Raw genomic sequence first — 24,624 nt, 5'->3', positions numbered from 1 at the left:
GGCGGCGCTGCGGGGCTGCAGTCACAACCGGAGCCCGAGCCGCCGCTAGTCTCCGGACGAGCTATAAGCCAGGAGTACCGGCTGTGGAGAGGCGGGGCCCGACGCCCGCTCTCCTTCTAATTTCACCATGTCGCGGGGCTCTATTGAGATTCCCCTTCGGGACACTGACGAGGTAAGTGTCGAGCATGGGGGAGGGTGGGGGCCGTGAACTTGGACGATCTCCCCCTCCCCCTTTCTCTCGACTTCGCTTCCGAAGTAAGAGCACTGTCTCTCCCAGATCGAACTCCCCTACCGAAGCTCCGACCACTTCCTTCCCCAGCCCCGGCACCCTCCCAGGCTGGGAACATCAGGTCCCCGAAACCTTGAGGCCACCCCGAGAAGGAGTTCTTTTGAAGTTCCCCTCCAACCTGTTCGTATTTGACAGTACTCCGCTCTTCCTAGTTCAGAGGCGCGGGAGTGTGAGTGTGCTTGATCAAATGTGAGGGACCTCACAGACCACAGAGGTGGACACTGATGTCACTGTGTTCTCTCTGCTGCTCAAACTAAGTATCTCTCCCCGGGAATATGTAGGATGTCGCCCTTCCTCCCTTAGAAACTCCCGTGTCGCTGCACAAGGCTCTCTCAGCGAAATAGAGACCCCAAGCCGCTGCTGTGTGCTGATAGAATTGCCCCCCTCTCCCTTGTCTCCTCTTTTATGGATGGCCAATAGCTTGTCTGAGTAAAGCTCTCAGAATTGCTGTTGTCTTATTGGCTATCTCATATTCCTGTTTGTTTGTTCGATTGAGGTACAATATTGAGATGTGTTTCACTTACCATAAAATGCAGTGGTTTTTAGTGATATTCACAAAGCAGTATAACCACCACCACGATCTAATTCTAGGAAATTTTTCTACTGTGATTTTTGTGCCACAGTCAGGAGTGTGTGTGACACAAATGCTGCCTCCATGTTGCCTTGCTTCTAGGATTGTGCTTCTTGTCAGACCAATGGCATCAGAGTCTCTGGGGTGCTTATCTACACTTTACCTGCACTATGCATTAAGCAGAGTTTCCTTTCATTTTTTTTCAAAGCTTTATATAGTTCTAGTGATTTGAAGACAGCTAGCAGGATTTGTTGCTATGCTTTTACTTTACTATTCCATATAATGTATTTGGCATATGCTCCTTAAACATTTCTTAACATATACTTGTTTAGCCTTACAGAAAGTGAACACAGATCCTATTGATTAAAAAAAAAAAAATTATATGTATAACCAGACTGATGAATCTCTGGGAAAAGAGCAGTCAGAGGAGAAACATGGATTTCAAAAAGAAAAACGGACTTCCCTGGTACCCCATGCAGGGTTAAGACCCTGCATTTCCACTGTAGAGGGCACAAGTTCGGTCCCTGGTTGGGATATAAGATCCCACATGCTGTGGTGGCATGGCCAAAAAAAAAGAAAAAAAGAAAAGTAAGAGTTAAAACCTACATTTTGTATTTTAGGTCATTGAACTTGATTTTGATCAGTTACCGGAGGGAGATGAAGTTATCAGTATTCTGAAACAGGAACACACACAACTGCACATATGGATTGCTTTGGCGGTGAGTATTCATGTAACAAATACTTTTTATATGTCGACTGGAAAAAAATATGTGGTTTCTGTTTTCAGATACAGTAATAGCCAGCTTGGGTGAATGATAGTACCGTGTATGTGAAAGTTAATTATATTATAGTCCAGTTTCCTAAGTGGTCTGCTGGCCTCTGGTAAATTAGAATATGTTGGTAAAAGCAAAATTCACTTAAGCCAAATAGTACTCAGCATTGAACATTTGATTATTTACTGGTTATTCAGTGAGGACTGGCTTATGATTTGCAGATAAACTGAGAAAAAAACAAGGTGCCACAATGTAAACAATCTAACACCTCAGTACTACCTGCATGATTATGTTTCTTTTTTGTGGGAACATTATAGGAAATGATTATAGTAATGAAATATAGTGAATACTTTAATCATTATTCCTAAGCAAGTTTGCCACAAGTCACTTTTCATGTAAGGATATAAACAAGGCATCTAATGTTAGCTTGAATAGTCAGAGAAACAGATCTGGAATTAGGTTTGTGTCCAGTGCTCAAGTGTAACTCCTGAGTTTCTTAGGCTTGGGTTTAAAGAGAGGTGCTATCAGTGACAAGCAGTGCCTTCCTGACTTAAGTGCCAAGTTTTCTCAGTCTTTGGAGAACAGGCCATTTATGCTTGTCACTCATTTTTTTAAAACCAGAAGAGAACTTAAGTTGTTTTTTTTTAGTACAAATGCCTCCTTTCACAGCACTTATATGAAAATTGGAGTCTTGCAGGGTTAGCATGACACCTGTAGTAAGATAAATTTATGAACCATTGTGGGCTACAGGTTGTTAAAACAAGAAAGAATGTAGGCTTTGGGATTAGAAAGGCCTTTGTTCAAACTTCAACACAGCTGCTAACTAATTCCGTGACCTTCAACAAATGATCTATCTTCTGAGCCTATTTCCTCATCTAAAATAGGGGGTTGTTAACACTGGATTAAAAGATAGTTGTAGAGATTAGAGATAATGTCTAAGAAACTCCTGGCATTGTTTGTGGCCCAAAGGAAGGGGCTAATGATGGATATTCCTTATATTATTAACAAATGAAACAAATATCCACAGAAGTTATTCAACAGGCCCAAAGTCATAGATAATTTTTGGTGGATCTAGAACTAGAACCCAAGTTTTTTGTTTGGAATTCTTTATACCTCTCACTATTTCTTTCTCTCTTTGGCTCTGATTTAGTTTGCAATCAACTATTGCTGAGTAAGGAGATGGAAACATTTATAGTGATTTTAATTTTTTAAGCAACTTGATTAGGTATATTTCACTGTAGTAAACTGCATATGGTTGATAACAGTCAAAAAGGAGAAGGGTTCCTTATTAAAATAGAAATTCCTCACACCGTTGAATTAATATGGGCATATTTAGCATAGAAATTTATAAACATGTTGAGTTGGTAATTCTAACATCCTCAGGTTAATTTCAGATCACTGAATATAACACAGACATTTGAGAAGCTTTAGCACATATATACACCTGTGAAATGATCACCATATTTAAAATAACACATACATCCATCAGCCCTGAAACTTTCCCCCCAGCTCTCCCTTCCCCACCCTCCCATAGTGCCCAGGCACTTGTTAATATTATTATGTATGATCAGGTAAATTAAGTCAGATTTCTTTGAATTTATGAGAGAGGGAAAAAATGCCACATGAAAGCAAAATAGTGCCCTGGCAACCCCTGATCAGCTTTTTGTCAATGAAGATTAGTTTGAGATTTATCCACATAGTTGCATATATCCAGTAGCTCCTTCTTACTGCTGAGCAGTAGCCATTGTACAGATAGACCACAGATTGTCCATTCACCTTTTCATCAACAGTTTGGTTGTTTCCAGTATGGGGCCTATAAAACCTCTGTAAACATTTGTGTTCAACTTTTTGTATGGACATAGAATAATTCTAACTTGATTATATGCCTTATAGCTGGAATACTACAAGCAAGGGAAAACAGAAGAGTTTGTCAAGTTGTTGGAAGCAGCGCGTATAGATGGCAATTTGGATTATAGAGACCATGAAAAAGACCAGATGACTTGCTTGGATACATTGGCAGCCTATTATGTTCAACAGGCTCGTAAGGAAAAGAATAAGGACAACAAGAAGGATCTTATTACACAGGCAACCCTATTGTATACAATGGCAGATAAAATTATTATGTATGATCAGGTAAATTAAGTCAGATTTCTTTGAATTTATGAAAGAGGAAAAAATTGCCACGTGAAAGCAAAATGTGTGTAATAGGCAACAGAGTTTCTAAAACAATTTTTAATATGGTTGATAACAGTCTAAAAGGAGAAGGGTTCTTTATTAAAATAGAAATTCCTCACACTGTTGAATTAATATGGGCATATTTAGCATAGAAATTTATAAACATGTTGAGTTGGTAATTCTAACATCCTCAGGTGAATTTCAGATATATTTTAAGGAGTTTGAACTTTTCTTTTTGTCATTTTTCTTGGCTTGCATTTTGGGATAATTTCTCAATTTGTAATTCAGAATTGCTTACTGATGGTTTAAACACACTATAGTGTTAGGGGAATTTGTGTGATGCCCAACTTCTGCCCTGTATGGTTTTCATTTTCATGTTACACATTTGTCTTAAATCACGGTTAGTCCTATGTAAAGTCAAGTGTAAAATGGTACGTTACTTTTTCAGAACCATTTGTTAGGAAGAGCCTGCTTCTGCCTTCTTGAAGGTGACAAAATGGATCAAGCTGATGCACAGTTTCATTTTGTACTTAACCAGTCTCCAAATAATATTCCAGCACTGCTTGGTAAGTCATTTTCAGCAACCATCTTAGGAATCTTTATTTTTCAGCATGTGCCTAAAATACATCTCTTTGTTGATAGCTCCGTAGTAACTGGGCTGGGCAGCAAAGTAGAAGAGCTTTACCTTAGTAAAAATAAAACCTTCGTGGGGTGGGGAGGAGACTTCCCTGGTGGTCTAGTGGTTAAGAATCCACCTGCCAATGCAGGCAGCATGGGTTCAATCCCTGGTCCAGGAAGATTCCACATGCCACGGAGCAACTAAACCCGTGTACCTCAACTACTGAGCCTGAGTGCTCCACAAGAGAATCCACCACAACGAGAAGCCCATGCACCATATAAAGGAGCTCCCATTCACTGCAACTAGAAGAGAGCCTGCATGCAGTAACAAAGATCCAGTGCAGCTAAAAATAAATAAAATTTTAAAAAACAAAAAAACTCTCGTAGGGAGTTCCCTGGTGGTCCATTGGTTGGGACGTCATGCTTTCATGGCCAAGGACCTGGGTTCAGGGCCACCCAGCCTGGCCAAAAAAACAAAGACGGAAAAAACTTACTGCAGGAGATCATCATTTCTGTTGGCATTACGGAAATAAAATATATACCAGTTAAGCATAATTTGTAATCTACTTCTAGAGAATCAGTAAACAACCTATTTGGACAACTCTAAGCTAATTTTTGTTTTCTAACATTTCACATAAATATAGGACTGTTCTATTTATAGACATAGGTTAATAGATTGTTATGGAAAGCAAGTTTAAATATGAAATCATTTTTACTATTGACTGTTTTTTACTGGGAGATATATATTTGATCTAGGTGAGTTAGTGGAGAGTATATAACACTTGAGTTCTTTAATAAGTGCATGTTTATTTTTAAAAACCATTACAGGTAAAGCTTGCATTTCGTTCAACAAGAAGGATTACAGAGGCGCTCTAGCTTACTATAAGAAAGCCTTGCGGACTAACCCAGGTTGTCCAGGTAAGAGGAAAACTTCAAGTCTAAGCTGTATATGATCCAACTTAAAATATTGATATTTGATTCAAAGGCTGAGTAGAAGTAGTTCTTAATATATCTTTTTCCTGTATATTTTTTTTCTTTGCAAAATCACATTCATTTAGCAAATTTTGAAATTAAATATCAAGTGTTTCCAGAAGGAGAGATTGCCAGACTGTGTCAAATTCTGTTGTTAGGCCAAGTAAAATAGGGAGTGAAAGTTGCTCATTGGATCTGGCAACATACAAATCATTAGTGACCTTGATAAAAGCAGTTCTATTGGAATGGTAGAGGTGAGATACTCATCGTAGTGGAGTCCAAAGAGAAAAGGGAAGGAAAGGAATTGGAGGCAGCAAGTATAGAATCTAAGGAGCTTGACTTTCTAAGGAAAGTAGGAATGAAGTGACACTGGAAAGACAAATGGAATCAAGAGAGGATTTTTTAGGATAGGGGAGTGTGTATGGATGAGAATGATGTAGTTGAGAGGGAAATTCTGATGATGCAGGAAAAAGAGGGGAGGGTTGCTGGTGCAGTGACCTTAGATGAGAAGGGGTAGCATCTAATGAGCACTGGAGAGGTTGGCCTTTGATAAGAACATGGTTGACTTTTGGCATGGGTTTGAAATTGGGAAGCATTTATAAGCTTAGTTCTGCAGATGTGCAGGTAGCCAGTCACTTTATTTAAGCCTATAATGAAGCTCTTTGTTTAAAAAATTGCTGTTTAAAAATTAGAGCTTGAAGGTACAGTATAGTCAGGCATATTGGAAGACAAGAAAAATAACATTATTTTTCTGACCCCCAGTGAAGTCAAGATTGTGATACAAACAAAGATTTCATGGTGGGATTATGTTGAGGTTAATTCTGGCATTTTGCAACTTATAAATAGTGTGTAAGCATTTTAAAAAATTTAAATCCTAAGAATGCCTTAGTTTGACAGACTAAATAACTTGACTTTATTTTTGTAGCGGAGGTTCGTTTAGGAATGGGCCATTGCTTTGTGAAACTTAACAAATTGGAGAAAGCTCGTCTGGCATTCAGCAGAGCCCTGGAACTCAATTCCAAGTGTGTGGGCGCATTGGTGGGACTGGCTGTTCTAGAACTCAATAATAAAGAGGTGTGTGATAAAAAAACTGTTTAGTTTCTGACTGTTTTGTCAGGTGAATAGTATTAAATTATATATTGAATTATATCTCAACAGAGCTGTTAAAAAATGCAGTCTTTTGGAGTCTTTCCTATTATTTGCCTTGGGGATTAGCAGTAGATTGTTTAGGACAGTGATATCAGGTATATGTATTACATTCACCCAATTTCAAAGGGCAGGAAGTGCTTTCCAGTGGCAGTGTTTCTGCAGTTAAGTCTGTTAAGAAAGCTAAATTCTGAAAGTTTAACTCACTGTTTGAATTTATTTCTATTATTTTTCCTTTAATTTTTGTAGTTTTTAAAGATTACTTTCCATTTGCGTTATTACAAAATCTTGGCTATGTTCTTCATGTTGTACACTACATCCTTGAACCTTTCTTATACCTTGATAGTTTATGCCACCCACTTCCCAACCCTTATATTGTCCCTCCCCTCCCCAACTGGTAATCAGTAGTTTGTTCTCTATATCTGTGACTACACTTCTTTTTTGTTATATTCACTATTTTGTTGTATTTTTTAGATTCATATAGCATTTATCTTTCTGTGACTTATTTCACTTAACGTAATGCCTTCCAAGTCCATCCATGTTGTTACAAATGGCAAAATTTCATTCTTTTTTATGGCTGTGTTGTATTCCATTGCATGTACATGTGTGTGTATCATCTTTATCCATTCATCTGTTGATGGACACTTAGGTTATATATCTTGGCAATTATAAGTAATGGTCTGGATTTTGAGGTAGTATTTCCAGTTAATATTTGGCTTTTCAGCTGTGTGCCCAGGAGGGGAGTTGTTGGGCCATGTGGTAGTTCTATTCTTAGTTTTTTGAGAAACCTTCATGCTGTTTTCTGTAGTGGCTGTGCCAATTTATAATCTCACCATCACGGTTTGAAATTTGTTATTGCTGGTGAGAAAGTTAAAAAGAACTATATTTTGGTATCTGAACTTAGATTTGTATAATCTTATTTCTTCAGACTAGAAAAGAAACTTTGAAAAAGTGCTATTTAAGTAATGTTTCTCTCATCCCTGTCATCACTGTGTTTCCTTTAGGCTGATTCCATCAAAAATGGTGTCCAGCTTCTTTCCAGAGCCTATACTATTGATCCTAGCAACCCTATGGTATTAAACCACTTAGCAAATCACTTTTTCTTCAAAAAGGTAGGAGAAATCATTTATTAAAGTTGTTTAATTTTAAATCCTTATCTTTGCTTTTCTGCACTGCAGTTGACACTTTATCTTTTTAACTTCAAAAGAAATTTTAATCAAGAGAATTTTTTCAAGTTAGAGTTTATATTAGTATCTAGGTATGTCTGTTTGTTCATTCAATCATTTAATAATTATTGATCCTGTATACCATACCCAATGTTGTGATGGAGGTGTGAAGTTCAGTAAGACATTTTTTGCACTCAAGGAGTTCAGTTTCATAGAAAACCCAGACATGTGAACAAATGTAAATGTAAAAATAAAGGTCTCTACCCTGCTGTGGTAGAGAAATGAAAGAGGAAATGATTAAGTGGTTAAGAAAAGTGTTTACCACCAAGAAGGAAAACGCTCTTGAGCTACATTTTTAGAAGACGATCACTAGGTAGCTGAAAGAAGAGAGGCACAGCTTGTTTATTTTTGTATGTTGTTTATTTTGTATGTTGATCATGATGTCATTTTTAAAGTTGCCACTAATTCTGTAGAGCAATGGCTTTCTAGATATCTAAAATACTAGAAAAGTTTTTATATAGTTGGTAAGCATGAGTTTAATAAATCATTTTGCAACTAGGTACTAAATTATACCAAGAACTTTAATTAAATAGCAATTTAAGTAAAAGTTCACAAAATTACATCGATCCTTATTAGTAATACATGCTATATTGCTGTTATTGTTGCTATTGGTATGCACTCTATCCTTACTAAATGCCAAGTACTGTTAAAAGTGCATGCCATGAATTTATGTAATATTCAAAACAATCCTGTGAGATAGGTAATATTTTCTTAATTTTGTGGATGAATCATGGAAGCACAGTTAATACCCTGGGGTCACAGAGCTGTTAACCATGGTGCTTTACTCTCCCTGGCTATAGAAGCCCCTTTCATAGTGAATTATTAATTAAGCTTTCAGTTTAGTTCAGTTCAGTCGCTCAGTCGTGTCCGACTCTTTGTGACCCCATGAGTCGCAGCACTCCAGGCCTCCCTGTCCATCACCAACTCTGGAGTTCACTCAGACTCACATCCATCGAGTCAGTGATGCCATCCAGCCATTTCTTCCTCTCTCATCCCCTTCTCCTGCCCCCAATCCCTCCCAGCATCAGAGTCTTTTCCAGTGAGTCAACTCTTCGCATGAGGTGGCCAAAGTACTGGAGTTTCAGCTTTAGCATCATTCCTTCTAAAGAAATCCCAAGGCTGATCTCCTTCAGAATGGACTGGTTGGATCTCCTTGCAGTCCAAGGGACTCTCAAGAGTCTTCTCCAACACCACAGTTCAAAAGCATCAGTTCTTTGGTGCTCAGCTTTCTTCACAGTCCAACTCTCACATCCATACATGACCACTAGAAAAACCATTTATGCGATAGCTATTACAGTACTAAAAGGCAACTACTTAGGGAGAAGATGGAAATATATTTTAAAAGTAAATGAAGTGTTACTGTTTTAAGATAAAACATTAACACAAGTTAGATTGGTTTTTATTGGGGAAAAAAACAACAAAAAACAGAGGACTAATGATTCTAAATATTTGAGTGCATATCTAGTAGTCAGTGCTTACAAATGTTAGGACAGCTTCCTTGAACCAGATGAGAATAACGCATTTTTTATTTTCAATGCTAGTCATGCTTCCACTGCTGAAGATAGAGACTTGCTTCTACTGAGCACAATTAGTATATTCAGAACCTTAAAGATTACCTAGGTGAAATATGTAAATCAAGGGAGTCTATTTGAGTGTTACTGAACATCTGATCTATGATCAGTGCCGTACCAGGTGTCATGAGGTCCTCTTGCACTGAATATATGTCTGTAAGGTTTACGGAGGGAGCATGTTTACATACGTTTTCTCAGTTTGTCATTAAAACAAACCTAGAAGGTACACAGGCTATTTCCATACCCTCATTCTAGTGAACAAGATAGAAATTTAGCTAAAGGCTGTGTCATGTAATTAAAGGTGTGGAGTTTGAGTCACTTAGTTCAGATTCTGGCATCACCATTATATATAGTTCCTTGGCTTTGGGCCAATATACTGATTTCCCTAAACCTTAATTGCCTCACTTGTAAAACAGCAATAATACCTACTTTATAGGATTTGAGGGGTGGTAGTTAGGGTTGTTAAATGTAATATCCATATTACATACCTACCTAATGGGAAACAGTCCCTGTTAAAAGCTGCCATCCCATTATTTATAATATTAAAAAAATGTCAAAAGTTTTACATCAGACCAGATTTCTGGTCAGATGAATAAAACACATTCCTATTAAAACTGAAACATTGTTTCTACCCCTGATGTATGAACTGTGACTTTTGAGACACTTGGCAGATTAATCAAAAGGAAAGTCAAATCTAGTAGAAAGGTCATGACCCATGCATTCAAATAGAGTTGAATGCAGGTCCAGGCGCTGGTACTTGTTACCTTCATGTGACAGAACATATCCTTGGAGTGGGGAAGAAAGTAAACTGAGATTCTAGCTTTTCACTCTGGATAACAAACTTTACTTAAGTTTCTGTTTTCCCATCAATAAAATGGTAGTAATGACATACTTTGCAGGGAAGGTTGATTAAGCTTAGAACTAACATAAGTATACCTAGCAGAGTACTTTGGATATAGTGAAAGTGTAGTTGCTTAGTCGTGTCTGATTTTTTGCAACCCTATAGACTGTATCTCACCAGGCTCCTCTGTCCATGGAGTTCTGTAGGCAAGGATACTGGAGTGGATTGCCATTTCCTTCTCTGAGGGATCTTCCTGACCCAGGGATCAAACCTGGGTCTCCCACATTGCAAGCAGATTACCATTTGAGCCACAAGAGAAACCCTTGGATATAATAGTTCTTATTAAATCATAACTGCTCCCATTACTGTTAATAAGGGACTTAACTTCTCTTGGGTTTTCTAATCACAAAAATAGGCCTAATGCTTCAAAGGATTATTGTGGAGATTAAATGAAGTAATAGACATACTGAGCAAATGTTAAGTACTATACAAATGTTAGTTCCCATCTTCCCTAAGTTTATCAGCAAGGGGAATAAGGAGAGTGATTTGTAAATATGGGTACAGTGCTGTTATTGTTAATTCAGTTAACAAATTTTTAAAGTGAAATTTGAGGAACCCTATGACAGACCAGTAGAGTTGTTGGAGCTTACCCATTGATTTTTGGGTCTTTCTTGTTCAGGATTACAGTAAAGTCCAGCACTTGGCTCTCCATGCATTCCATAATACAGAAGTGGAGGCCATGCAAGCAGAAAGTTGCTATCAGTTGGCTAGATCATTCCATGTCCAGGTAAGTTAATTTTACATCCTGGAGGATCTTAATTCTTTAATGGTTTTCCAGATCTTTAACTCTGTTTGTATATATTGTTGCTCTTGTTTTATTTTCATTTTTTAGGAAGATTATGACCAAGCTTTCCAATACTACTATCAAGCCACACAGTTTGCCTCATCCTCTTTTGTGCTGCCTTTTTTTGGTTTGGGACAAATGTACATTTATCGAGGTGACAAAGAGAATGCATCTCAGTGCTTTGAGAAAGTTTTGAAAGCTTATCCTAATAATTATGAAACTATGAAAATTCTTGGCTCTTTATATGCTGCTTCAGAAGACCAAGAAAAAAGAGATATTGCCAAGGTACGTTTTAAAAGTCTTATTTTCTGGTAGCTATCCCTAGATGCTCATTTCTTGTTATTGCTTATAGAAATATGGTTTTGATAGCTGAGTTTGTTCCAGTTGAAATAACAACTGACATTAAACAGGGTAGAGCAGCTACCACGTTTTACTTTCATAGCCTAGAGTTGGAATGCCTTAGCTTAGTGATCTCTTTTTATCCCAGGGCCATTTGAAGAAGGTCACAGAACAGTATCCTGATGATGTTGAAGCTTGGATTGAGTTGGCACAGATCTTAGAACAGACTGATATACAGGTATTTGATCACATTTTTCATCTACCTAATGTGTTTTTGGTAAGCCTGATATAGTGTTTCTCTCTTTTTCACTTACACCTTATTCTGTCCACCATGAAAATACAGGGTGCCCTGTCAGCCTATGGAACAGCAACACGCATCCTTCAGGAGAAAGTGCAGGCCGATGTCCCCCCAGAGATTCTGAATAACGTGGGTGCCCTTCACTTCAGACTTGGAAATCTGGGTGAGGCAAAGGTAGGAACGAAGGACTAATTCCTTCTTTTGAACTATCAAGTTCAGTGCGCACCTTTTTCGATGTATCAACCAAGTCTTTTCACAGTGTAATTTTCTTTTCTTTTTCCTAGAAATACTTTTTGGCATCTTTGGATCGTGCAAAGGCCGAAGCTGAGCATGATGAACATTATTATAACGCCATTTCTGTTACAACGTCATACAATTTAGCCAGGCTGTATGAGGCGATGTGTGAATTCCATGAAGCTGAAAAACTATATAAAAACATCTTACGGGAACATCCTAATTATGTTGACTGTAAGAATTTTAAACTTTATTTTTTATGTATTAAATGCTCACAACAGGAGCAAAAATTTAGCCTGAAAAAAATCTTTCTTGGAACTAATAATAAATAGTTTTAGGGAATTTCCTGATGGTCCAGTGGTTAGGATTTCTTGCTTCCACTGGAGATTAATTCCCTTTTCGGGGAACTAAGATCCTGTAAGCCACACAGTGTAGCAAAAAAAAAAAAACTATTGAAAAAACAAAACCAGCTGTTCTAAAGGTTATACCTTTTCTTCAAAGCAAATTTGTGGCCTTAAAAAAAAAATGCAGCTTCACTTAAATTTATCCTGGAAACAGAAGGAAACAACTGAAAACCAGTGGGACCATATTTTATAGACTAGTCCATCTTCAGTGGGTCAGCTACCTTTACTAGGCTTTTAACAACTCCTTGACATATTTGGTTATGGGTTTATCTTAATGGTGGCTTCTGTTTTGATTTACTGTGTTTTTAATAGTCATAAAGGAGAGTGCCTTTCCTGGAAATAATTATTCCTAAAAATGTCCTACCTTGAGTTTTTGCAACCTGAACAGTGTGAAATTTGGAAAGTTTCTAACTAAAAATCATTTATATGCTGCACTTCCCTTAAAAGAACCTAAAGCTATGATGTTTTGACTCTGGTCAAATCAAGGGCTGGTAACTTGGCCCCTGTCATACTATTATGAATAAAAAAGTGATTTAAAATAAGATTTTAGTTGAATTCCAGGCTTAATTTGAACTGAGTTGATAGGCAATTGTAAACCATTGTTGGTTTCTTGAGAGAGTGACATTTTCTGGAAAAAATAACAATTTGACATTTGTGTGGCACTCCCTGGTGGCTCAGATGGTAAAGAATATGCCTGCAGTGCAGGAGTCCTGGGTTCAGTCCTTGGGTCGGGAAGATCCCCTGAAGAAGGACAGGCAATCCACCCCAGTATTCTTGCCTGGAGAATCCCATGGACAGAGGAGCCTGGCTAGCTACAGTCCGTGGGGTCGCAAAGAGTTGGATACGATTGAGTGACTAACACTTTCACTTTTAAAATTACTTAAGGGAATTAGTTAGAGCCCAGGTTTTCTAACTAGTAATCCCTTAGTGGTCTGTGTTTTCACTATTGTGTGATATGCCAAGCACAGTGCTGTATATCAGAGAGAAACGGGAAACAAAATGATGCCAAGCTTTTAAAATAACTTAACTTGAGATAATGACTTGATCCAGAGTGCCAACTTGGGGAATGGAGTAGAAGAGAGAATCTGAGATTTCAAACAGGAAGGTTTGATGGCATTGAAGTTGTACTTTAACTTATTAGATATTTAATTAACTATATTGATGCTTGATGTTTTTTCACCTGTGATGTGTTAATGAAAAACAATTATTTTAAAAGTGCAACTTTAAAATTATGGTCCTACTTTATAGCTAATATTTTAAACATAAAAACTTGTGTATTTTCAGGCTATCTGCGCCTAGGAGCAATGGCTAGAGATAAAGGAAACTTTTATGAGGCTTCAGATTGGTTTAAGGAAGCTCTTCAGATTAATCAGGTTGGTAATAATAATTCTTGGGTTTGAAAAAATAATTACATTACCACATCACCATTTTCCTTCAGGAAATCAGTTTTTTCTTTTAATGGCTGTGTTGGTTGGCTCCCCCCCCCCCCTTTTTTTTTTACATTTACTTTTTAAAGATACTAAAGGGCTTCCCTGAGAGCTTAGTTGGTAAAGAATCAGCCTGCAATGCAGGAGATCCTGGTTTGATTCCTGGGTTGGGAACATCTGGAGAAGGGATAGGCTACCCACTCCAGTATTCTTGGGTTTCCCTTGTGGCTCAGCTGGATAAAGAATCCACCTGCAATGAGGGAGACCTGGGTTTGATCCTTGGGATGGGAAGATCCCTTGGAGAAGGGAAAGGCTACCCACTCCAGTATTCTGGCCTGAAGAATTCCATGGACTCTATATAGTCCATGGGGTTGCAGAGTCAGATAGAACTGAGCAACCTTCACTTCACTTCAAAGGGTGTAGCGTCATCTAGATGTTTGGATTGTGGCCCACAATGAGAATTAGATTTCACATCACAGCCTAGTACACACACACATGTGTACGCAAATAGCTGAGATCAAAGTTTTACAGATTAATAAATATGATTTGTAAAATCATATTGCCCTAGGCAGTACATTGTTTCTACTGTATTCCATTTTATTGCATCTCTTATGCTGATAACTAAACACTAAATTGATTTTATGAGTCATTAATCCATCTCAGCTGTCAGTTTGAAAAAAACTGTTGTAAACCTCTCCAGGAATCAGCTGTTCTGGAAAGATGGTTGATCTCCAAAGCCAAATTACAGATCTTGCTTCTTTTTATATGTGTGTTTTTAGGACCATCCAGATGCTTGGTCTTTGATTGGTAATCTTCATTTAGCAAAACAAGAATGGGGTCCAGGCCAGAAGAAATTTGAGAGGATATTAAAACAACCAGCTACTCAGAGTGACACTTATTCTATGCTGGCCCTTGGCAACGTCTGGCTTCAAACTTTGCATCAGCCCACCCGAGATAGAGAAAAGGTAATCTCTTTTCATTTCTTTAAAACAAAGTTGATTCTTACTTGATTCTTATTTGAATTTTTTTAATAATCTTTTTATAGGAAAAGCGTCATCAGGATCGTGCTCTGGCTATCTACAAACAAGTACTCAGAAATGATGCAAAGAATCTATACGCTGCTAATGGCATAGGTAATTATAAGATTTGGATATCCATAATTGTGAAATAAATGCTTTTGGAAGGATGTTTATAGATCAGATTTTCTCTCTAGTTTTTTTTTCTGGCTACAAATAGGAAGTTCTAATTCCGTGACCCTTTTTATAACTTTAGGAGCTGTCTTGGCCCACAAAGGATATTTCCGTGAAGCTCGTGATGTATTTGCCCAAGTAAGAGAAGCAACAGCAGATATCAGTGATGTGTGGTTGAATCTAGCACACATCTACGTGGAACAAAAGCAATATATCAGTGCTGTTCAGATGGTAATGTTTTATTTTTCAAAATATTTTATTTTGTGATCATCGTTGAGCAGTTGTTTTCTTAACCATTCCTGCCCCATCGGTTTAGAGGCTTATAATTTTATAAGGTTAAGACCAGTCTTTGATGTCCAGACAAAGATGTGAGTCCTGGCTCCACCATTAATTGCATGTCTTGGGCATGTCTATAAGACAGAAATACTTGTACATTAATCTCATAGAATATTATGAGGATCCAGAATGAAAAATACTTGGCACTAATTTGCCTAGCATAGCAGTATAAGTGCCGGAAGATAGTGGGATTTATTATTCATTTGGGCTTCCCTAGTGGCTCAGCTGGTAAAGAATCCACCTGCAATGCAGGAGACCTGGGTTCGATCCCTGGGCTGGGATGATCCCCTTGAGAAAGGAATAGCTACCCACTCCAGTATTCTGGCCTGGAGAATTCCACAGACTGTATAGTACATGGAGTCACAAAGAGTCGGGCACGACTGAGCAATTATTCATTTGCTCATTTTATCCTGTTCCTTTTCAGATGAGAACTGCAATTCAGAAAGGTTAAAAGACATTTAAAAAGAAAAAACTCCCTCCATGGGGATAACTTCATAGCTAGAGATTTTTGTTACGCTTTTCATATTTGTTGATTACTTGAAGTGAAAGAGTCATGCCCAGCATCTTTAGCATAGTGAGCATCTTTAGCATACCTAGTGAAAAAGGGAAAATGCTCTTATTGAAATTATGGCCAGAAAAAAACAAGTTTCTGACCAAAGATAGAAGACATGAGCAGTCCAGGCTCTGGGAAGTAGTTAACCATTTTTTCTAAAAAGGATGAGTATTATTATTATTATTGGAAAGGTAACTCATCACAAGGACTTACAGAACCCTGGTTGCATATGGTAGTCTCAGAGGTTGTATTTTTGGAGGTCAGCCTTCTTGGTCTGCAAGTCAATTGCTAATAGCCAGGGATAAACCATCTAACCATCTTCACTGAGAAGAACTTGCCTACAATACTCCTAACGTTGCATGGTCAGAAACTGACTTGTTCGTGGCAAAATTAATACCAGCATTGCTATATTAGTTTTACGAAGAGATTAACAACCAGAACTGTGAGGCTTCTCATATTGATTGCCAGTAGGTTCCACCAGCCCTAAAGAAAGGTGGTAGAGCGCCATAGGAGCCAGGTGTATGACTTCTGATAAATCATCAGTAAGTCTTTTCTAGATTGTATTGCTAAAGATACAAAAAAGACCTTCCATCTGTTTCACCTTTCAGTGTTGGTCCAGATTTCAAATGGAAAGACTATTTCGAGTATGTAATTTTTCTTATCAGGTTTTTATGTTGTGAAAATGTATGCTGGTGAATGTCAAGAATCAGTCTCAATTTAGTCTTTGAAACTAACCATCCAGAAGATAAATACCTTTTCACATAGCTTGAAGATCGCTTGAAATTTTGTTATAATAGTATGTAATTATTGTGCTTTAATTAACTTTTTCTCTTTTTGTAGTATGAAAACTGCCTCAGAAAGTTTTATAAGCACCAGAACACAGAAGTTGTGCTGTATTTGGCCCGGGCCCTCTTCAAATGTGGCAAGTTACAGGAATGCAAACAAACCCTGCTGAAGGTAAAAACAGAGAACTCAATTCTGTGCTAGTTTGTATTTTTTACTCTGTTTTACACATGCTTACATGCCTAATACTCTTAACTAACATTGTTTTCATGTTTTCGTAACATATGAAAAATTTGCTTTGTTTTTATTTATAGGCTAGACACGTGGCACCCAGTGATACAGTTCTTATGTTTAATGTGGCCTTGGTCCTACAAAGATTAGCTACCTCTGTCCTGAAAGATGAAAAGAGTAATCTGAAGGAAGTACTTAATGCTGTGAAGGAACTGGAGCTTGCACACAGGTAAGATTTTGTACCTGTTCCAAACAACCTTTGAAATTGTTTCTTTAAACCCATATGTCTCAAAGGAGAATCATTCTCTAGTAGACTCATTCTGGCAACTTTGAAACCAAAGCACACAGCTGCCACTAGGTGACATCAAACCATAGCCAGGATCCTGCTAGAATTGGATCCTATAGTCCAACCCCTATAACTGGCTAGCTTTATAGGCTTGCCCTAGATTTTTTATTAATCTGAGAGTAATATGACCCAGACTTTTACATACTAGAAACTTTTAGACTCCACTTATGTTGGAGTTATACCAGTGTCACCTGTTAAACCAGTGTCTTCTTTGAGATAGGAGTTGTCCTTGAGCTAAGATTAAGGCCTTTCCTCTTAAATAACTGAATAAGTTTATTTGGCTTAACTCAATTTATGTAACTTTATAGTATTTAGTTGGTAACTCAGTGTATGTTAAAGTTAAAATCTGACATCTCTTCAGGTTTTATCCAACCTTATTTGAGTTCTTGTTTTAAGTATTTCTTGCCTTTCCTAGTAAATTATATGTGCTTTCATGGCTTAAGCCTCCTAACCTCCATGCTGACATATTTAGTAAATTTGATGTTTAGTAAATATTAGTTGCTGAAATTGATTTTTGGTTGTTTGTGAATTTACTGATAATGTTAAATATAACTTTATCTTCATGAACTTGCTGGTATTGCGTGGTATGTTGTTGAGAGTTCTTTTTTAAGTGAGTTGTATATGTGTTTTTCCTATTGAGATGCTAGCCCTTTGTGAATACATTTAAGTATTAAGTGTTCATTAATTTCAGTCAGTATGTAAGCCTTTTCTGAAACTTCTTTTTGAAAACAGATTAAAAATCTAAAGGGTCTGTTTAATTTTTTTTTTACATATTTTATTTTCTCATTCCATTTAGATATTTCAGTTACTTGAGTAAAGTGGGAGATAAAATGAGATTTGACTTGGCCCTTGCTGCTACAGAAGCCAGGTAATGTTACTATTTATTATGGAAGGTGACTTTGGGTGAGGTAGTGATATCCATATGGGCTGGGAGAGTGACACAGTAGTGAGGGATTCTGACCTTCTAGGCATCAGTCTTTCTCCTCTCTGGGATGTTCCGCCCTGGGCTAAGGCTATTTCTTGAGGGTTCTTTCAGGGAATATGCCAAAGTTAATTTAGTTCAAGTCCTGAAGTTATATGGGAGAAGACTTTTCTGATTTCACTAACATCAGCTATGTAGTCAGAATCAAGACACGATTCCTGACTCGGAGTTATATGTAAAGATATTGTTGGGAATCTTTTTAGCTGTGCTTTGGGAAGACAGTTATAATTTGGACACTTAAAATAGTTGACAGTATTGGCTTATGAGAAATTAAGTTAATTTTGCTAATTAAGACTTCCTATGATCCTGCTTCAAACTTTTAAATATGTGTAAATAATATAAATGCTCTGAGTTTTTAAATAAAAAGTATACTAGCTGCATTCATATTTCTTGAAATTGGGAACGTTCTAGGCAATGCTCTGACTTACTGAGCCAGGCGCAATACCACGTGGCCCGGGCACGCAAGCAAGATGAAGAAGAAAGGGAGTTGCGGGCCAAACAAGAACAAGAGAAAGAACTGCTAAGGCAGAAACTTCTCAAAGAACAGGTATTTCTTGTGTTTGTGGTGATATAGAATTAAAGGTGTGCATATATACACTTTGTTAGAAAAAGTTCTTTTGATGATAGCCATGATTTTATGGTCATAAGAACATTTTGATGAGATTTTTCCCTACCCTGTTTTCCTCATAGGAAGAGAAACGTCTCAGAGAAAAAGAAGAGCAAAAGAAACTTTTGGAACAGCGGGCCCAGTATGTAGAAAAGACCAAAAATATTCTTATGTTTACTGGAGAGACTGAAGCAACAAAAGAAAAGAAAAGAGGTGGTGGTGGTGGACGGGTAAGATGACTCCAGCTGGAAATGAAGTTACCTGCCTAAATGCACTCAACATTTAGTTGCGCTTTGGCTTCCTCCTCTGCTAAAGGATAGTCTTCAACGCAGAGAATGCTTTAAATGGTATCTAGTCTTTAGAAATGCACTTCAGTGTTAGTTTTAGTATAGTTTATCTTGTAGCAACCTTGCAGTTGATGATCTTTGCTATGAGAAACATTCATCCCAATTAGCAGTTTTAAAGTATGGGCCTCACCATGCACCTCTTCCAATCGACTCAGGGGACTGATTGCATGAGGCCTATTTCATACAGCCATATTCTACCAGCCAGGACAGCACTGACTGTGGTCTTCTTTGGATTTCAGCGTTCCAAGAAGGGAGGAGAGTTCGATGAATTTGTCAATGATGACACCGATGAGGACCTGCCTGTCTCCAAAAAGAAGAAGCGAAGGAAGGGCAGTGGTAGTGAGCAAGAAGGCGAGGAAGAGGAGGGCGGCGAGAGAAAGAAGAAGAAGAGGAGAAGGTAGTGTCATGGGATAACTTTTTCAATCACTTCATGAAAGTGGAAAACACCTTTCACCTTCTGAATCTTAGGGCTAGAATTTGGGAACACCTGGTAATCTCTTGATCCACTCAGACAGAAACCTTTCCTGCTCCTGCTTCCTGCTTTAATCCTAAAAAGGACCCCAGTTACCAAATACTACAAATTTCCTTCTGAGAGCTCTGAGCCAGTCATAATTGCCTTTCTTATGTCTATAAAATTGCAACACTTAATTGGAAAACCTATGCAATTTAGAATGAGAAAAGTTAGTGGTTCTGTGCCAACTGTCCATCTTAATAACCTTAAAAAGCTCTAAACCTCAGTTTCTCTCTGTAAAATGGTGAGAGTTGTGGCTCACCTCAAGTTTCACAGGATGGGTAAAATGTGAATTTAGCTGAAAGAAGGGCTTTTCATCCTCCCATGCCATCCGCTGTGAGGACAAGGGGTGCCTTGTCCTCTCTTACCTGGAGGGGCCCTTGAACTCTCCCACTCCTCTCGTGGTGCTTCCCTTTCCAGGAACCTCCAGGATTATCTAGGCCTGTTCTTCCCAACCCGAGGCTGACTCTGCTTGTGGAATTCAATCAGACACACTGACCTGTGGAATTGAAGCTATGGCTGAATATTAGCAGACCTAGGATGAGTAGTTGGGAAGGAAGGAAGAGGAGGGGGAGGATGCTGAGTCTGGAGCCTGGATCTTTTCTCACATCCTCTTATCACTCACCAAGAGCAAGATCTGAGCTTATCTTACATGCATTAAGAGGGCTCAACAGTGACTCACGTAGTCAGCAGACTTTGCATAAATCCATGGTTTATTTGTATGGCAGACTGCTGAGCCTTGTGCAGCAACTGTAAGTTGTGGCCTCACAGTCTGGTTTCATTCAGCACCCGTAGAGAAGGGTGTTGAGAATGACTCATACCATTTGGATGGCGAAGAAGTCTTGGGCTTTATAGGCATATGAATGAATCTTGACACACTTTCTTTTGGTATTCACTATAGACCTCCGAAGGGAGATGAAGGATCTGATGATGATGAAACAGAAAATGGCCCCAAACCGAAAAAGCGCCGTCCCCCGAGAGCAGAGAAGAAGAAGGCTGTGAGTGTCCAACACGTTTTTCTTCCCTGGTAGGCATAAAAGATGTCTGCTAGATACATCCTCCTCCTGCAGTGTCTCCAAGCACAGACACTTGCTTCTAAAGTCTGTTGGTTGCCATTTGATTGTATCATTGCAATGCAAACCCAATTTAACATGACATCCTAACGGAAGTCTTCACTAATCTATTATGTGTGTTCTTTCTTTAGCCCAAGCCAGAACGTCTGCCTCCTTCAATGAAGGGAAAAATAAAATCCAAAGCCATAATATCATCAAGTGATGATTCGTCTGATGAAGATAAACTGAAAATTGCTGATGAAGGGTAGGAATTTTTTGCTTGGTGTGTTCTCCTAATGAAAGGTAACCGAGAGTGGTCACTGTGACAGAATGTCATCTCTAGTTTCTTAGAATCTTAGAACTGGAAGACACCTTATCACACACCTCATTCTGATCTTGTCATTTTGTCTACCAAATATTTGTCCCTTACAGAAGGAAACCTATTTTGAAACCTCCTTTCTTCTTGGATATTAGTTGAAATTTTCTATATGACATCCTCCTACACAAAATGTATCATTTTGCTACACTGCCATTGACTGGCTTAAAGTATTAGGAGTAGCTGGATCTTGGTCACAGGAAGAAAGGCACTTTCTTGACCATTTCCTCCCTTGTCAGGCAGGGATGACTCAGCACTACCTGCCTGTGGAGGGCTTGTCCTGTACTCCTTTAGCTTATAGCCCACTTGGTCAAACAATATTCTGTTTTACTTGTCCTGAACTTGCACCTGAAGCTCCACATTTGGATTCCTAGACTAGGACTCTTAATACCATACTACGCCTTATTCTTCTGATGGCTATCATTTCACTGATGGGCATCATTTCATTCACTCATCCAACAGATATTTTAATATCCATGTTATGAGATGAGTGCTAAGTGCTGGAGATGCAGAGGAAAAAGACATTGACCCCTCTCAAAGGAATTTGTCCTTTAGAAGCAGTTACAGAATGACAGATAAGCCAAAACTACATTATACTGGGGAAAGTGTTATCACATATTTTCCATTTATTGCTTGCCAGGGACCATATGTAATCTGGAGTTGAAGTATTAAGGGTAATTACTGAGATATATTTTGTAAAAGGCTGTTTAAGTCTTTTAGAAGAATAAAGAGTCCTAATCACCTGTACGTCTAAAAAAAAAACAATAAATAATAAAAAAGAGTTTTTTAAATAAAAGCAAGAGAGGGAGTCCTGGTGGGTTAGAGGTGAGGCAGCAGTGAGAGGTTAGCATGTTGAAGGGGCTAGGGGTCTGCGGCCGGGGGTGGGGTGGCTAGCCTGGTAGGGTAAAGCATCTGTGAAGATGTTTGGTTCCCATTTTCTCTGAAGACACTGGTTGACACAGATTCAGATTGCTTTTCCATAAACCACTGGTCCTTGCCCACAGTGTTATCCTGGTCCATGGATTAGAGGCGTGATGGTTGAACCCTCAGGAAGTGTTTCCTTCTTTAGCCAGATGGAACGGAGTGAATTAGATTCAAGGGGCCCCCTGGTACCTGGTGTATACACAGAAGGAATATCCAGCATCCTCTTGTGCACGCTTCACGTCCTTCCTGAGTGACCTGAGTTACATGATGCGTGTCTAGGTCTCTTTCAGATGTAAGCACAAAGAGCCTCTCTTCAGTCTGCAGGGATGTTTTCATTGCTGGGGAGAGTAATCTGTTTCACCTCCATCACCCTTCTTAGACTGAGCCTGTAGGATTTAATATTCCTTTCTTGGAATATTTGTCATGGAAACCAAAACCAAGGAATATGCCAGAGGAGAAGCAGGTCCCTCCTGGTGAGCGCAGTGCAGTGGGGGGTTGGGGGGGTGGAGGTAGCAGCTGTCACAGTGGTTGAGGGAATGTTTGTTCCTGCAGGAAGCCACGATTCCCTTGGCACCACCATCCCGAGCATTAGCACAAGTCCCTTTCCTTTAACGTCTGATGTGTAGAGAGCAAGCAGCAGAACCCCCTCAGCCCAGTGTCCTGCGCAGAGTAAGTCTAGTCGTGTCGGAGGGCGTCAGAGCAGAAGCAAAGCCCAGAACCGGGATGGTGGCTTGGCTCCTTGGCCGACTGCTACACAGATGGGACAGGGAGCCCCACTCAGCCAACCCCTGGGAGAGGGTTCATGTCCATAGTCTCTGTAGCCAAGTGAGGTCCTAGGCTGCTGCTGTGGATTTGCTTATAAAGATAAATGTATTCCTTCCTCACCTGATTTTACGTGTGAAATTAATTCTGATGAAAGGTGCCTGGTGTGACCAGTGAGAGTCATCCTTCCCTGTTTTTATTCTGTCTTAGGGCTAACGTGCCTTATTCTTTCTTCCTACTTAATCCCATTTTTATTATGAACAACTTCTCATTTACAAAAAAAGTACACCAAAGAAATATCACAGTAAAAACACTGATCAGGTCCAGAATATTCTGCCCTTCTCTTTTAAAAGGCCATCCCCTGATTGTCAGGTGGTGTTGGCCAGAGACCTGGCCTGTAACGAGCATTTCTCTTTGCCAGGCATCCCCGCAACAGCCACAGCAACAGCGACTCAGATGAGGGCGAGCCGCGGAAGAAGGGTGCCTCCTCGGAGAGCGACTCGGAGGAGAACCAGAACAAGTCCGGCAGCGAGGCCGGCAGCCCCCGGCGGTCCCGGAGATCCCACTCCGATGAGGATTCAGACAGCGACCAGCCGGCCAGGAAACGCAGGCCCTCAGGCTCCGAACAGTCAGACAACGAGTCCCTACGGTCAGGGCGGAGCCGCTCCGCAGGCTCTGAGATGGACTCCCGGCCCGCGTCCCCCAGTGCCGAGTCGGACCACGACTCAGAAAGAGCATCTGACAATGAGGGCTCCGGCCCAGGTTCCGGAAATGAATCTGAACCCGAGGTATCCAACAATGAGGCCTCGGATAGGGGCTCAGAACGTGGTTCAGATGATAGCGACTAGGCTCTATTTCATGAATACGCTTCATCTCTGCAGGAAACTTTTTTTAACATATGAAAGCTGTGATAAAAACATTTCAGGTGTTTGGTCAGTGGTGAAATTTTTGCTAAGGCAATTTTTTCCCCTATCCATTTGTACATTACTATGACCCAAGAGATGTTTCCCGTGCTAGAGTCTAATATTTGAGTCTCTTGAGCAAAAGGTGACTATTCTTCATTATGGTACAATTCCACCTATCATATGTGAAAACCCCAGAAAAATACACCCATGTGCTGAAGCATTCCTACAGAGTTGTGAGTGCCTACAACAGTGGCACACGTGTCATCTTTGTATGTTAAGCAGTTTACTGTTTGGATTTCTATTACAATCTTTTACCAAGTGGTGTGAGAAACTTGGTGTTACTGTCTTTTTCCATTTCAAGCTTAGATCAAGAATATTTTTATTTTCTGGAGAAAGAGGTATCTACTGTATAATTGCACCAAAGTACAAATGAAAGGAAGGTTTTCTTCAATAGGGTAATACTGCAGCCATGTAGATAAAAACAAATATATCGTTTGTTAGGTTGACTAAGATGTGGAAAAATGCTTTTCTGTTAGTAGAATGCAAAGACCTACCTAAGCCACATAATAAAATTCTTTTACCAATTTTTATGTGTAAACTTTGTGTCATTTGGGGAGGGGGGGAGCAGTACATTTGTATATGAAAATTTAGTATCAATAAACTGCAAATATTTGGAAGAACCTGAATTAAACTGAAGATTGTTTACTCAAAAGTTTTGTAATTCTTTGTAGATTTCTGAAGTGTTTTTAAAGATGCAAGAAGCTATTTACAGGGACTTTCTTGGCAGGCCAGTGGTTAAGTCTCTGGGCTTCTCATGTAGTAGGGGTGGGTTAAGTGTCTGGTTGGGGAACTAAGGTCCCACATGTGTGGCTCAGCCAAAAAATTAAAAACAAACTATGGAAGCCAAGACAGGGAAGCAACCTGAGTGTCCATCAACAGATGAATGAATAAAGAGATGTAGTATGTATAATGCATATACAATGGAATGCTA

At 39.1% G+C, this 24,624-nt stretch overlaps 1 protein-coding gene across 2 annotated transcripts; it reads left to right on the top strand.

The window, feature by feature from the left end:
- On the top strand, positions 1-24,232 carry CTR9 (CTR9 homolog, Paf1/RNA polymerase II complex component). 2 transcript variants are annotated; one of them, XM_068988405.1, is made up of 25 exons: positions 1-172; positions 1,481-1,579; positions 3,527-3,766; positions 4,257-4,374; positions 5,255-5,344; positions 6,324-6,472; positions 7,549-7,656; positions 10,862-10,969; positions 11,075-11,311; positions 11,514-11,603; positions 11,709-11,837; positions 11,948-12,131; positions 13,586-13,674; positions 14,508-14,693; positions 14,774-14,861; positions 15,001-15,149; positions 16,648-16,764; positions 16,905-17,050; positions 17,964-18,035; positions 18,561-18,696; positions 18,840-18,986; positions 19,343-19,500; positions 20,516-20,612; positions 20,819-20,931; positions 23,150-24,232. In XM_068988405.1, exons 1-25 carry the CDS (start codon positions 128-130, stop codon positions 23,574-23,576), a joined length of 3,522 nt encoding a protein of 1,173 aa, XP_068844506.1. In that variant the 5' UTR covers positions 1-127; the 3' UTR covers positions 23,577-24,232. The 2 variants fall into 2 exon arrangements, with proteins under 2 accessions (XP_068844506.1, XP_068844507.1); XM_068988406.1 differs by lacking the exon at positions 17,964-18,035.
- Positions 24,233-24,624: the final 392 nt, after the last annotated feature.

Source organism: Capricornis sumatraensis, chromosome 16 (genome assembly GCF_032405125.1).
Source record: "Capricornis sumatraensis isolate serow.1 chromosome 16, serow.2, whole genome shotgun sequence".
Taxonomy (NCBI): Eukaryota; Metazoa; Chordata; class Mammalia; order Artiodactyla; family Bovidae; genus Capricornis; species Capricornis sumatraensis.
Note: the sequence above shows the minus strand (reverse complement) of the source record. Positions and strands in the feature narration are given on the sequence as shown.

Excerpts from the sequence above, each read along its gene's own strand:
- CTR9 (XM_068988405.1), top strand. The coding sequence starts at position 128 with ATGTCGCGGGGCTCTATTGAGATTCCCCTTCGGGACACTGACGAG. Across the intron at positions 18,036-18,560 it reads CTTGCTGCTACAGAAGCCAG|GCAATGCTCTGACTTACTGA; the intron begins GTAATGTTACTA and ends GGAACGTTCTAG. Across the intron at positions 18,697-18,839 it reads AGAAACTTCTCAAAGAACAG|GAAGAGAAACGTCTCAGAGA; the intron begins GTATTTCTTGTG and ends TTTTCCTCATAG.